General features: G+C 44.7%; 1 protein-coding gene across 7 annotated transcripts in view; it reads right to left on the bottom strand.

Annotated features, from left to right (window-relative positions):
• Positions 1-15,751, bottom strand: part of ANKS1A (ankyrin repeat and sterile alpha motif domain containing 1A) — a 176,425-nt gene that overhangs the window by 84,446 nt on the left and 76,228 nt on the right. For all 7 annotated transcript variants that reach the window (XM_034660577.1, XM_034660576.1, XM_034660579.1 and 4 more), the window contains 6 exons: positions 9,161-9,457; positions 8,260-8,335; positions 7,868-7,969; positions 7,672-7,773; positions 6,120-6,316; positions 2,775-2,867 (listed from right to left, as the gene is read on the bottom strand). In XM_034660577.1, the coding sequence (XP_034516468.1) occupies positions 2,775-2,867; positions 6,120-6,316; positions 7,672-7,773; positions 7,868-7,969; positions 8,260-8,335; positions 9,161-9,457 (867 nt within the window). The remainder of the gene's footprint in view (positions 1-2,774; positions 2,868-6,119; positions 6,317-7,671; positions 7,774-7,867; positions 7,970-8,259; positions 8,336-9,160; positions 9,458-15,751) is intronic.

The following is a 15,751-nucleotide window of genomic DNA, read 5'->3' as shown; positions in this document are numbered from 1 at the left end:
CACTTCCCCTGATTCTGGACCAAGATGGCCCCATTTTTTTTTTTTTTCTGGGAAATAGGACTTCCCATCCAATTTGGAACTCTTTCCCTCCTTCAGATTCTCTAGCGAGAGTCCCCTGCTCATATCCAGACAACTTCTAGGGTGATCTTTTCCTCTCAGTCCTGGCTCCTGCCAGCTATGGGATTAAAATCTCATAATAAAGCAACAGACTGCTTTGCTTTAAGCCTTCCTAACTCCCACTCAAGAAGCCCTGTCACAGTGAATATGGCAATAACTGACTTTCAACAGAAAGCATTCTGCTCTTTACTAGATTATTCCTTGCTCTTTTCCACCCCTTTCTTCTACAGCCGGCACTAAATCAAAGCCAAAAAGCCATATTCTCTGTTACGTGGAAAGGAATATTTCTGCTGCAGAGAGAAGCTACCACCAGTCAGCACCTAACTGTGACCAACAGAATGACCGGTCGGGGTATGTGCAGCTTTCTGGGAAGAGATACCATAGCAGCTGCACCTTCCCGTGAATGTTTAACACATCTGAAAACACGGAAGACCATGGGAGTCCGATGCAGCTGGCAGCCCATTTGGCAGGTCAAAAACATCTCAACAGCGTGTGTGCACACACGTGCGTATGTGTTTAATTTCTTTAAGCCAGTTTCATGACCTGGTCGTTAATCTGATAAGCTCTCCTGGAGCCAGCTATACTCAGCTTCCCTTAAAGGCTTCTATGGGTCATCTGACAACGACAAGCCTAGGGAATAGGACACAAACACTGAAGCAGATGGCCTGCCAAATATAAAAGTTTAAATTGTGATGAGCCAGTGCTTCCTAGCATATGAGGGTTAGGGTAGTAAAGCTTTGGGAGTGTAAGAAATCAAAATAGGGAAGACTAGAGTCCAAAAAAAAAAAAAATCCACTTTTGGATAAGACCTATTCATTCAAACTACAGCAAACAGAATCTGCCTTGATCACCGAAAGGATAATGGCATAGACCACTTCACCTCTGTATTTATGTACTTAAAATCACTAAGTACGCAAAGCTGGGGTTCTCATGGGTCTTCCAACTTCTGACTGCAGTGGCCCAACTGACCCAGAATTCCAGATGTTCAGAAGCAAGTCCTAGAAGTATCTCAGTCTCCCATCCAGGAGAATAATATGGAGATTTCTTCCCCTGTCTCTTGATACCGTTGGTTTTTTTGGTTTTTTTTTTAAGATTTTATTTACTTGAGAGAGCGAGCGCATGTGCGTGCATGAGGTGGGGGACGGTGGGGGGGGGGGACTCCCCATTGAGCAGGAAGCCCAATGACCTGGGGCTAGATCCCAGGACCGGAGATCATGACCTGAGCTAAAGACAGACACTTAACCGACTAAGCCACCCAGGTGCCCTTCTCTTGACACTGTTATTGACAAATCATATTCTCTAAAAAGCCTTGGGAGAACAGAAAGTCCTCATTATCTAATATTTCTTTAAGAGCCTTGCACTTATTCTTGGGCATTAGGAATTTTAATCCAAGTCCTTGTTAAAGAGAGTGGCGTAAGGCATTTATAGAGACCTAGCCCCAGTTGAATAGGCTCCATAGTACCAGGTTTCTCCTTGTAAAAATGAATAAATGAAGCAAATCCCTGTATGTATATAAAAACATACAGGGATCTGCTACATACACTTCTATCTGCTAGCAATGTATTATCACCTTAGAGGCTGTAATTCTAGAGACCCCTTAGTTGAAACATGAATAATAATCACTTTGTAATTAAGGCATACAAAAAATAGAGACAGAATTTGTACACAGCATAAACACCTTCCCCCCATTTCCAACACTGACTTTTACATTCTTAAAAGGGCGTCCTTGTGTTTATACATTTTGTTAAACGAAAGCCATCTTTCTGGTTCCATGTGTTTATACTAAGTAAAAGAACCTGTCTCACTGGATGGTCTGTGGCAATATAGTAAAAAAATTAACTCTGACTTATAGGGATAAAGTAATGAGACTTAGTTGATTAGTTTATATCAGATGATTTTTAAATTAAAGAACAATAGGCCACTGAATGAGCAACAAAATAATGAAGTTATGTAATATTTTGAAAATACTGAATAAACATTCTCTGCACGGTGGGAAGTATCAAAGGAGCATTCTGAAAATGAAAGATTATGGAAAATATGATTTTCTTCATATAACCAAGAAGGAAGACTGAACTATTTGCCCCATGATAATAATTCTTCTCTAAAAAAGATGGACGAGTCTTCTCAAATAACCTTTGATTTCTGCCACCCCCATGACTCCTATTTCTCTTCTAATTGAGTCTTCATGACATTTTCCACGTTTGTCCTGGTGGATTCTTCATGTGAAATGGAGAAGAAAAATGTGAAAACAGAAATCAGACAGTTGGCGCAGAACCACCAAGCTCGCTAATATGACATAGTCTATAGAACAGTTATTAGAGGCATACTCTCCATTTTGTATCAGAAGATGACACAGGTACAAAAAAAAGCAAAAAGTCAAACTGTTTGGCCACTGGAGGCAGGAGAAATGTGCGTGGGTTACTTTCAGTGTGCAATGCAGATCAGTAATTGCCTGTCTGCTAGACAGCTCCATTAAAATCTTTGCTTAGTACTTCTGAGTGGGTTGGAAAGGTCTTCTTCCAGATTACTGATGTACACAAAATTTACTAATCCAAAGAGGCAATAAGAAAATGAGAAAGCAAAGTCTTTAAGCACACATCGATGTACTTTCCAAAAAATCATATTTCAGGGATGGCAATAAACCCTCAACCCTCTACCTCAGAAGCTGTCAAGGGAAAATACTTCTTATCTATGCGGTCTTCCTCCTCTTCATCGGGTGGTGGCTTTGCTGGAGGCGGTGGACGTTCCCTCTGTAGAAGAGAAAAAAGTATTATCTCTTTTTTCTAGTATCTAATGTCTGTTCTTATCTCAGCCCCTGGAAATGAAAAAGAATAATGTAAAGAACTCCCCTGAGAGACTAAACTCAAGGATCAGTATCTAAACAGACGGCTTAGTATCCGCACATATATCCCCCTCCCCACATACACACATAAAATTCAGTTGGCGTGCTCTTCGCTTTTTGATGTTTGTAGCAGAGATTATAAACACTTCTTTCATATTCTAGACCACAGTAAGAAATAACAGCATTGAAACCACAGAACTGCCTTGTCAGAGAATGTCCTTCATAATACCCATAATAAAACTCTAGCCTAGAAAAGCCCCTGGCTCAACTTTCAGACTATGTGAAAAAGAGGAAGCAGTAAATCAAAAGAATCAGCTTGTCAGAGTTCTAACAAACCCACCTTATTAAGGAAGTAATGAGGAAAGTGATCAAGGACAAAAACATCAATTCCTGCTCAAACTTTAATGCTACCCCCATTTATTGGCCAAGGCTCAGAACCGGTCTCTATCCAGTCCTTGGTCACCTCCTTCAATGATTACTATTACTATTTCACATATGAAAACCTTTCATCTCAGCCCATTTAAAAAAGGAATATTTGTCAGCTGTCTGCCCTGGAGCAAGGGCTGGCGAGCTCTTTCTTAAAGGGTCACAGAGTCAATATTTTAGGCTTTGTGGTCAACTCCGCCACTGCAGTACATTGTAGCCAGGGAAAATATGTACACGTAGCTGTGTTCCAATAAAACTTTATTCACAAAAATGGGCAGCTATCTGTGGGCCATATCTTTGCCCTAGAGCAAGAAACACCCTGAAGCAGGGATTAGTGAGGTCAAGTGAGGTGGACAATTTCAGGAATACATACAACCTTCAGGGGCAGAAGGCTGGAGAAAGGTTTGCCATTGTACCTGCCATACCGTCAGCATTGTTTAACGTCCAAAGTCCTAATCATGCTTCTTAATCATGTTCCTACAGGGAAGGGAGTGGGAACCTGACCCAGGAATTGGCTTGTAGGCTCACTCCCTGGTTTGTCAGTTAGTTCACTGTGTTGCTAGAACAGGAATATTTATAAAAGTCAGGGTGGAGGCACATGCTGAATTATGCAAGAGCCTCAGAGAAGTATGCAAGACGTCTCCCGTGTCCCAGGAGCGGCCAGGGTCAGGTAGCAGTCGGTTAGCATTTGGCATCCAGGATCTCTGTTCAAATATGCTTCACCCCTCAGGATTCTATCTTGATAAATCAGTCATTCCTATAGTCCCGGGAACCAGATAGACGCCCAACGGCAACAACTTCAAAACACGTTCATCTTTTCAAGCCAAACAAAGCTGAGGTCACATTTCCCACTAAGTTCCACTTTCCCTAGCCATCTTACTCCAGAAGTGTAGAAACAAGCTTGGTTCCTTTAAGTGGTAACTCATAAGGAAGGGAACAGCAAAGGAAGCAGGCCCATCATCCACACCAGTTATCCAACCTTGGGACAAAAATAGCTGAGAAAAAACAAAATGAAACACAACAATGACAAAAAGGACCCATCCCAGAAGCAAGACTAAAGGAGCCTAGAAAGAACAATACGAACACCTCTTATGCAAGAAGTGATCACTAGGGACACTGGAGAGAAAAGCAGGAGCCTCGTTTTTTCCGAATGTGAGAACGTTGGCCCAGGGGCCTGTACGTGCAGAACTGATTTATACTCACCATCCACTGCATTTGTAAGATGTACAACAAACAGTCCCTTGGCCACAGTTAATTACCAAGGGCCAGGAAGGTAGCACAGCCACCACATACTCAAGTAAAAATGGCAAAGCATGCACCCCAAGATGCATCAGTTTTTATTTAGCAAGACCACCGGAGGACAGATTCCCGGAGTTGGACAGAACAAAGAGACTATAAATCAGTGGCTAAGCTCACAGGAACTTGGTTGTTCAGAGCTTCCTTCAGGAACCCTGTGTTCTTCTTGTAAAGCCTCCAGCTCCCTCTAATGGCCATCACCTGTAAGTACCACAAAGCAATGCCTTCCTCCACAGGTGGGCTTGCTGGCTTCACTGAAGCTAAGGTGAAAGTGAAACCAACCAGCCCTGTCTACAGAAGCACCATGTCAGGGGTCCTTGGCACATGCATGTGTTTCCACCACCCACAAGGAGTTTTACCAGTCCTTGATAATGCCCACTCCAGTGGGCTACCACAAGACTGGTGGGCCTTTCCAAAATTCATACAGAAATGCTGGCACTCTTCTAGGACCAGGCACGGAGCCTAACAAAAAAGAACACTAAGAAACATCAAGCCATTGCCAGAGCACATCTGAAAACCCAAGGGTCACATAGCGGCCAAAGGTTCATCTAAATGGTCATAAAGCAGATTCAGACCAAAAGGGAAAGTCTGGCCTCTCCAACAGGAAGAAATTATACCTGAAAATCTGCCTCAAGCTGGGGTCACTGGGATTCTGTTGGAGCAATGGCAAGTTCAATACAAATGCGGTGCTCAAAACCTCAACTTACTGTGCTGGCAATGTAGGAAGGAAGGTCAGTGGGACCACTGATTCAGGCTTAGGCTCAGAGTCAAACCCTGAGGGAGAAAAAGGGAGTAAAAAGTCTTGAGAACAATGGACAAGACTGAAGCAGAAGCAAGTACTGGAGAAAAAAGCAGTAAGATGGGAAGGTGGACCTTGAGGACGAAATGGCTGTAGAAATCGTAACTGGGAAGAACAGGAATGCCACATACGAACACATGTGATACCTGATTAAGCCTTGCTACAACCCTGCTGAATGCAGACTCTGTCCAGAGCCACGTGGATTACGCTCTGAGGGCAAACGGAAGGTGAGAACGCACTCAGGGCAGACAAGAACTTACTTCAGTGAGCTCTTTCACTGTGGAACTGCTCTCCAGAGAGAAAACCAACAATATAAAGCAAAGACCCCAAAGACAGAAGCCAATGAGGCTAAATGGAAATAAAATGTTTCAGTTTGCTCTAAGGCCGAAAACTAATAGAATGATGTAAACATGTTATATTGAAATCAGAAAAACCAAAATTCTACCTCAAGGGGATCTCTACAGTTTAACCACACTACGCAAGACAGAGACGTGGCAGAGTCCCGGGAGAACAAGGGGAGAAGGCTGAAGGCCTCTGTCAAGCGAGCGGGCACTAAGGGCACGCTCCCTCTCCCAGCGCCCCACTGAGGCACAGGCTGACAGCACAGCCCCAGCTTGTCGAGGGCCCCAGGCCACATACAGGCCTCACTCCAGCAGCCCTGACTCCTGCTGCCTCGGCCTCCTTGTTCGTGGAGTCTCGGTCAGATGATCGCCCACTGGCCATGCTATCCAATGAATGGCAGGAGACAGCATTGTACAGCGCCTCGTAGGGACCCTCCTCTTCAGTGTTTGTGTCAAAATCAATGATCAGTTCAGTCACTGCTTTCTCCACGTCACCTGAACAGGTTAGAGAGCAAGAGTCAATGGACGGAGAGCACAATCTCGGATTTCCAACCACCGTATCCACCCAAAGCCCCTCATCAACCTGAACTTGACAGAGAGCAGGAACATAAAATAACTGCTTTGCTCCACAGACAGGAATAAACAGAGTTTCAGTTGCTCTTTATACCCTGAGACTTAAAGAGATTTTTCTCTAATTCAATATGGCAAACCCTTGACACCTATGAGGGATACCTTCCAAGACCTTTATAATAAACTCCCAAGAACCTCAACGCCATCATAGCATACACTTACACCATAAAACGTAGCAAAGTATAACTGGAAACTTCAGTAATCCTTTAAATTCTTAGCAGAAACCTCCATGTGCTCAAGCAAAAGAGGGTGGTGAAGACTTTCTGACACAGAGGCACTGTGCAAGGTTAAACTCAGCAGGGAATTACAAACCTCAGACTACCTGGGGTCCAAATTTGTGACTCTGGAAAGTTACAGTCTGTTGTGGACCAGAGAGCACTGGGTCTCTGGCAAATAGTCAAAACCATAACTGTAAAATCCTTGAAAGCTAAGAGCTTAGTGAGCTACTAATCCCGTAACTAGTAGGTTATAGGGTCAAGAAAAAAAGTGAAAAAAGTGGGGGTGGTGGAGGTGGGGGCAGACAAGGACTCCACAGTGAAAAAGAGGCTGAGTGCCCTTTAACCTTATACCTCCACACCCGTCTGAAAAATCCCTTTCCCACCTCAGCGTCTGGCTTTGTTCTGTTCCTCTGGCCTTCTTTGCTAGCTTTGTATCTGAGGGAAAGCATCAATCAGTAGTCTGTCTTTCTCATTCATCATACCTAGGACCCAAAAGGCTGCTCAATAAATCTGAAAGGGTGGATCGTGGCTAATGATGGGGAGGCTGGACTGCCCAAGCTAGTGCCCAGACCCCATTTGTTGGCCAAATGACATAGTGACAAAATCTGCCATATACACGTCTACCAACCTGGTGATATTCACTCAATATTGACTGAGGACCAACTATGCTCAAAGCAGGATAGCGTGTGTTAGGAAAAGGTTTCCTTGAGATTTGAATTTATCCTGAGATCATACCACCTACAACACAGCCCAGAACAGACCTCACAGAGCCAACTGTAAGAGAATAAAATAAAGTAGGAAAGAAGAGATCCAAAGTCAAAGGCCTAAGCTATGTCCAATAAAAGTTCAAATGCTAGCTGGAAAACAATAAATGTGAATATGAACTTATTAAGTACTTCCAACCCCGTGAAGTTATTTAAATGAAGCCCTTTCTAGTCTACCAAAGACCATTCAACTCTTCAAGCCAAGAGCCCCTTCGTTGGCAGAGAAAGGCCACCTTACCCTGAGACTTCTGGGATATGGAGTCCATATTGGAGATGAGAGGTCCCTGGGACGTGGGGGTTTTATCGGCCTCTTTTGCACTTCTTTTTCCAGTCATGTGATCTATGTGGAAAGACAAAAAAAGCTGCACCAAATACAAATGCCTTGGTCTGGCCAGTGTGCCCCTGGTCACCCCGACAGGCAGACGAACGGGTACCTTCAATAAGTGCTGCTATCTGCTGGCTCTTTTGAGAAGGCAGTTCCCGGACAGTGTCTAGGGCAGTCAGGCCACGGTTATCTTTTATGTTGACATCAATTCCTAGAAAGGCACACCAGGTGGACCAGGGGGGAGTGAGCAGTTGCAAGTCAGCCTCAAAGAGGGTCAAATTCCAGGACTCCTAATGCTCCCAGTTGCAAGACCAATATTTTTCATCCAAAGCTACTTAATCCAGCTCTTCAAGAACAATTCGTACACTTGCAATCAACCAGTGGAGACATACATACATTGGGTTCAAGTGCAGCCAGCAAAAATCCCCCTCCGGGGAGGCTAGGGAGAAACAAGCCCACCCCTGGCATGCCGTGAAAACGAGAGCGCTGCCGACCTCTCACCTGCAGCCAGCAGGATTTGCACCACATCAGTCTTGCCAAACAGAGCAGCCTCATGCAAAGCACTGCCCTTCTCCGTCTGGAAGGCAAACGAGAGCGCAGAGCAGCATGTCATCAGAACAGTGACCCAGGTTTGGCGTGGCTCCACACGACAAACGGGATATAGACACGAAGGGGCAGGAAAATAAAATCAACCACACAAAGTCCTCTGTCATTATCTTTCCCACTTTTCTTGTCTGGATTCCGGAGCCACAATCGTGGCCCAGACGTGAAGTGTGTTTCAAGTGCCACCATCAGGCCACACAGGAATAACTGCGCAGCAACTCTCGGAGCCACCTATTGGTGAAACTCCTCAAAACTCCCCCTTCCCGGAAGGAAGGAATAATGAGAAGAAAACTACAAGGGTAAAAAAACAAAACAAAACACCACCACCTTAACTTCACCTGTGGTTTGGTCAAAGCAAACCCTAAGGAACAATCATTCAGCAGAATGCAAAAAGCTAACTACGCAGGGGAATGCCGAGTCTCCTGTTGGCAAGACCAAGTTGGTGGGACTTTGCAGGTGGCAAATGGTGGCAGTGGGAATGCCTGTATAGGAAGATAATGAAATTTTTCTAATTTTGAGAGAGAGCCCACAAGCACATCTTTTCAGGGCATAATGACTTTGTATTGCCCCTGAAAAGGAAAAAAAAAAAAAAAAGAATAAAAGAAAACTAGCAACAGGCTCACTTGAGGAGTCTGTCTCTGAAGCTTCACATGAAAATGAGTCAACGGATGGAAGCGTCTGACACGGGAAGTGACACGTGCTGGATGAGAACACAGCCCAGCAGCATGGTACCTGTGCCTCTCCCACCGTGACTCGGCCCCCGGAGCCCGGGGGCGGGGGGGGGGGTCTGCCCCGCTACCTGGTAGTTGCTGTCCATGCCGGCGTCCAGCAGGACCTGCACCACGGCTTTGTGGCCGTTCCGTGCCGCCAGGTGCAGGGGCGTGTGCTTCTTAGTGTTGCAGCTCAGGAGGTTGGGGTGGGCGTTGAGCAGCATCTTCACCACCTCCAGCCTCCCGTACAGCGCGGCCAGGTCCAGAGGGGTCTCGAATTTGTTGTTGCGCATGGTGGGGTCTGTCAGCTCCTCTAAGAGGACCTTCACCACCTCCGTGTGGCCGTACTGAGCGGCGCAGTGCAGGGCCGTCTCGTTGTCGTTGTTCTAAAGAGTGGACAAGCAGATCCCGTCAGCAGGGTCACTGGCAGACTGGCCTACGACCGGGACGATCACACAGAAAACCACTGAAATTTAAATGAGGAAAATAGCAGCAATATTTGGGGACTATTAGAAAGCGGTCAGAATGAAGACACACTCCCCAACAAACGAGGCTGGCCACTCCAATCAGCCGCTGCCAGAGGGGGCCTGTGATCCCCTCAGATTTACCGTCTCCTGTGTGCCATGAAGAAGTGTCTACTGACTGCAAGGACAGTGAACCAGAGAATGGGGCGGGCCCTGGGCAGAGGCCCTGGCACACAGGAATGCCAATAATATCGCTGCCATTGACTCATTTTAAATTTCAACTGGTTTTACAATTGATATTCAGTCAACCCTGTAGTTCTGATTCTGGCTTTGTTGACCGTCCCCTGCCTTACAGACAAGCTGTTTTGAAAGAGTCTGTCATCTGCATATAGCTTCTTGCATGCAAATCAACCAGCCAACAATCAAAGTAACAGAGCAGAGCACCAAAAACCACTCTCGAGATCTCAGCCAACAGCCATTTCCAGGGGAGGGAGGCGCTTGAGCTCCATCACAGAGGAACACGGGACCCTGCTGTCAGCCTGTGCCTACTCCAGGAGCTGGCACCAACCAGCGCGTGCGCAGTCTACAGCGCAGGGAAGCGTGCTTATGTAGGAGAGAGTCAGTCAGGCGCGCGAATGTTTTGTGAGAGGTGCAAAATATTCAGTTGTAACATGACCATCAGTTCAAATTCACAACCCCAGGGTCCTTTAATGCCAATTTTGTTTCAAACTAAAGGTAGAACCTGGGATGAAACAGAAGTCTGTGCTTCATCCACCATCAGAAGCAAAATGTGAATCATTCCAATTGTGCTCTTTCTTTTACTACTACTGATAATGTATAATCAGAGCAGAAATAAAGTAATTTCCATGACGTCTCCTTTTTTAGATGCACTAATGAAAATAGTTCTCCCACAAGACTTTGAGGTTCCTAAATTTATCCAGGAGGCTTCTGCCACTTTAGGGAAACAAAACTGATGAGGTGGTGTGTCCGTCAAGTCAATATTGTGCACCTTTCAGTGATCAAAAGGTAAAAATGAAATGTTTCCACAACTGCTTTAATTCTATTCATTACATTAAAAGTAACAGACCAGGAGTTATCCAAACACGCATGCAATTCCATCTGCTTTTGATCTGGCATTTGACTGCATCATTTTTTTCCAGCCACACCAAGTGTACCAGAAAGATCCAGAGCTGCTGGGAGCAAGGCCCCCAAAAGCCAGAGTGATAGCAAAGAAAAACTGTTCAACGAAATAAGGACAGAAAGGGTGGTAGCAGGAGCCACATGCAAAGATAAATGCACACAGATAAACAGAGGAAGCAGCGCTGTGCTCAAACACAGCTCAAGGAGGCCAGCAGCTGAAGTGCAGACAGCCTTCGCTGGCCACAGGACACAGCCGGTAAGCAACGGCCTCCTGTGATACAACTGGGCCCAACGGGGGGATTCCATGTCTACCTAGAAGACTGGAGGGAAGGGGAAACTCTAGGCAGAAAGCAAATCTTTGGGGTTCCCTGTGCCAAACCAACCACTTAAGACACCCATTTGGAATGCCCATCTCCAATTGAGCATCAGCTCTCCCTGAGCCAGCTTAGAGCTGTCACTTCATGTTCTCGCCATGAAAGGCAGCTTCATCAACAAAACACACAGGGGCTTTCTTTACAGTGGTTCCAGGGCAGCGTGGCAACCCAAAGAAGTTTTAAGAGGATTCTCAGGCTTTTACATCTCAAGATTAACATGACAGCAGGGTCAAGAAAGTCAGCTTATTCTTATTAAAACCCCAATCCAGAAAAACTTGTTTACTCTGAGGCAGACACTGCTGTCTCTTTTATATCCAGGTTGTCTCCCAACGACCAGAATAATCTGTCCTCAATTTTGTAAAAAGTATGCCATTAGGGCCTGAAGAATTGTAAAACTCTAAGCTATCCAGCAGGAGGAAAAAAAGAAAAGAAAAATCTTCGTTTGTTGTTGTTGTTGTTTGCTAGAACTAAGGCACTACCATGAAGCGGCCTTACTGAAAGCACGGTCTTGATCACTACCAGGCAAATTTCCTGCCTCTGTTAAAAATGGCCTAACCACATCTCTGCACAATCTTATACTCAAATTCACCCTGTAAAAAGCATCTTTCTCGTGCTTCAGTCTTGCCAGACATGGTCTGGTAATTACAATACTCTTGAGTTGAAGTCTGTGGTGACCCCATCTTTCGACTATTGAACACAGGCCATCACAATCTCTTCCTACCAGCTCCCCTTTGAACATGGCAACTATCAGGGCAGGAAGTCACTGAGTGTTGATTCAGGGACCCACAAGAAAGGGAGGGACCCACAAGAAAGGGAGGGACTCCAAGGAGAGTACAGACTCCTCAGGACCCAGAATCCTCTTTCACACCTTCCAAATCACACCACAGGTGCGCATCACACCTCAAGAGTTCCCAGAATCATATTGCTATGTATTTGAACTGAGAAAGGAGACTAAGATCAAACACCCCAATTTTCCCCAAAGTCTTCGCACAAACTCTCCGTTCCTGCCCATCCTGAGACTCACTTTCACTTCTCCTTGCTGTCAGTATCTCTAAGAAAAAAAATCCCAATACCCTTTACATATGGAGACCCCATTAAATGTGTAAATCCATTATATTTATGCATTGTATATTTATGCCTATCTATCTATCTAACATATGCATAAACCACAAGCAACAGAAAACTATACAGAAACGTTTCAGTGGCCTTTCTCCTTTTGAACTATTCTAAACCAACACTTCTCAGTGCTTAGATTACAGCCCAACTGCACTCCTGACCACTGTTGATAGATACCTAAGTTAGAAACAACTCACCTACAGCTCTCTGTAGCAACAATGGTATAGGTTTCAGAAATCTACCAAAATTGGAAAAGGAGATTTAGCAGACACAGGAGAAACATGAGAACTGAATCCATGTGGAAGAAGAGTTAGACTCACTCTGCAGTGCCCTGGAAGGCAGAACCCTGACCAACAGATGGAAAGTTTAGGAAGACAGATATCAGCCAAGCATAAGAAACCAAAAATCAGGGGAATCCAAAAAGAGGCTGCCAAGAAGTAAGTCTGGTTGTTACCAAGAGAAACAAACAACCAAATAAAACAAAGGGTAGATGGCTCATCTTTCAGGTGAGAGAAAAGGATTCCTGCTCTGGATGGAAAGTTGGCTTAGATCAGTGGTTCTCAAACTGGCTTTGTTTTGGAATTACATGGGAGCTTAAGAGTAACTAAGTCCCACCCTAGACTTGCCAAGGGAGCACCTTAGAGGGTAAAGCCCAGGAAGACTATTATTAAAAAGCTTACCAACCCAGCAGGCACCAACATGACCAAGCAAGCAATCATCTATCAGTGCGACAAACTGACATCATGTGCCTTACAACGTGAAGGAAGGACAGGACGTCACTCCTCTGGCGTTCCTGCTAAAATTACAGGGCCTGAGTCTAATCATGACGAAATAGCAGACAAACTCAAACTGAGGGACAGTCTATAAAAAGACTGGTCTACATTCTTCACTACCATCAATGTCGCACATCTCTGTGGCAATCACTTAGTGGGTTCAGCTGTTCACTGAAACGTTGTTGGTTCGGTCCCACCCAGGGACGTCCATGTTTGCGGTTCCTAGTAATGAAAGACTAAGAAGGGCTGAGGAATGGTTCCAAACTGTGTATGATCCTGGACTGGATCCTGGACCAGGAAAAAAAATTGCTCTAAAGGACATTATTGGGGAAACTGGTAAAATCCGAACACAGATTTTGTATTAGATTCCAGTATTGTATTAACGTTGAACCTCCTGAATTTGGTAACTGTACTGTGGTTATACAAGTGAATGCCCTTGTTTGTAGGAGATACATGCTGCAGTATTTGGGGTTAAAGGGTCATGATGTCCATGACTAAGTATCAAACAGTTCATCATCAACTACAGCAACAATATGCATACACATCTGTGAGGGAGAGAAAACGTGCATGCAAATGAGACAAAATGTTAACTGGTGAATCTAGATGAAGAGAACAGTTCACTACATTATGCTCGCAACTTTTTGTAAACTGAAAATTTTTTCAAGATAAAAAGTTTTATAAAAGCTTGCTGGGGCACCTGGGTGGCGCAGTTGTTAAGCGTCTGCCTTCAGCTCAGGGCGTGATCCCGGCGTTATGGGATCGAGCCCCATGTCAGGCTCCTCCGCTATGAGCCTGCTTCTTCCTCTCCCCACTCCCCCTGCTTGTGTTCCCTCTCTCACTGGCTGTCTCTATCTCTGTCAAATAAACAAATAAAATCTTTAAAAAAAAAAAAAAAAGCTTGCTAGGTGATTCAGATACAAGCAGACATGCTGATCAGAATGTGGAGACAACTGGTTGAGACAACTTCCGTGTCTCTTCCAGCTCTGAAACTTAATTATTTTTAAGTGTATAGGAAAATAGATCTACCCTAAAATAATTTGACCATTGCTCACCTTACGATATTCAGACTAAGTTAAAATCATTTTAAAAGGGGGAAAATAAACAATTTTAAATAGTTCCACCTTAGCTACGATGACCTACATTTTAGACTGCTTTATGCTGACTTGTTGAAGAAGGAAAGGCTCCATATGTCGCAGACGAAGATGAAAGCTCATGAAAACCACCTCTGCTCCCAGTACAGGCATCTGAGACTTCTTAATTTCTACAGGTGCCTGATAGGACTTAGCACACAAAACAATTCCCAGACACAATCCAGGTCAATAAAAACCCACTGAATCATGATAAAACCCAGTAAGGTTAGACTCAAATCAGTTCGAAGAGAGTTTGCATTTGTAGTAAAATCCAAACAGCTTTATCCCTTCGTGCAGTTTGCATCATTTGGCCTTCGGGGTGTGGGAAGGAGGCAAAGGGCAGCATTTCCAAAAAGAGAAGTATGTTCTTATTCCATTTAGACCAATTTTCTTTTTTGTGTGGGAAATCAAGGGATAAGAAAATGAGCTTTTAAGAACCAAAGACTTGGGGCGCCTGGGTGGCACAGCGGTTAAGCGTCTGCCTTCGGCTCAGGGCGTGATCCCGGCGTTATGGGATCGAGCCCCACATCAGGCTCCTCCGCTATGAGCCTGCTTCTTCCTCTCCCACTCCCCCTGCTTGTGTTCCCTCTCTCACTGGCTGTCTCTGTCTCTGTCAAATAAATAAAATCTTAAAAAAAAAAAAAAAAGAACCAAAGACTTACCCTTTAATCAGAGCTTTATAAGCTAACTGAACTAAGCAAGTGGGAAAACAATCTCTACAAGGTGCCTCGCCACAAAACAAAAACCCTGAATAGACTAATTGAGCAATGTTTCATTAAGTTTCAATCCACCAGTAAGAAAGAACAAATTCCAAAGTGCCGTTTCAGAAACACCCCACTGTATGTACCCTTTAAAAGTCAGATCTCAAATATTACTAGTTACCAGATAGTTGTACTTAATATACACTCTCTTATTTAAACTCCGGAAAGATCCAGCAAGGTAGACGGTATACTGCACTTTACAGAAGAGGAAACGGAGGCTCACAGAAATTAAGTAACTTATTTAAATCAACAAAACCAGTCAGTGGCAGCACGGAATTCAATCTCAGGCCTGATTTGAAAGACTGAGACCTTTAAGAGTTTTCTCCTCTACTACACAAGTCCAAAAAAAGAAGAAAATGAAGATAAGAGTATCTTCCTCTTTTGAAAATTAGGAAACAGAATTTAGAGAGTGGGGGCCAAACAAAAGTTAATGCGTTCCACTACCCCAAATCAAACTGCTTCTCTGCCATTAAGGCCCGACAGCTGAAGAACATGGCCCACAGAGGCTGCCTAGATCCAGCCCACGGGGAGCTTCATTCGCTAAATCAGCATTTCTCAAAGAATATCTCTGCCTTGCATTTGAAAACTTGCGGAAGTACCTTATGTTTCCCTTCCCTGAGGCTACTGTATTCAGAGCAAGGGAAAGGTAGCTCATGTGAATAACGCACTGACTCAACCAAACTCCAGACTTGGTGCCAAAAAGCAAACCTCACCTGAATGAAAACTCATGTCAAAACCAGGGGAGAGCACCGAGGAGAGAGGCTAACCATCACCAATCCACAAGCTCTGCCTCCCGGTGTGTGAAGGCCGGAGGAGCTGGGCAGTTCATCACCAGGCCTACCAGGCCTCTATGTGCCCTAGCCTCACAGGGAGGGAGATCAAGGCCAGTGCCCTGCTTGACCCTGCGACCTCATTTCCTATT

Source organism: Ailuropoda melanoleuca, chromosome 5 (genome assembly GCF_002007445.2).
Source record: "Ailuropoda melanoleuca isolate Jingjing chromosome 5, ASM200744v2, whole genome shotgun sequence".
NCBI classification, from domain to species: Eukaryota; Metazoa; Chordata; class Mammalia; order Carnivora; family Ursidae; genus Ailuropoda; species Ailuropoda melanoleuca.
The sequence above is the reverse complement of the archived record's forward strand: the minus strand, read 5'-3'. Positions and strand labels throughout refer to the sequence as shown.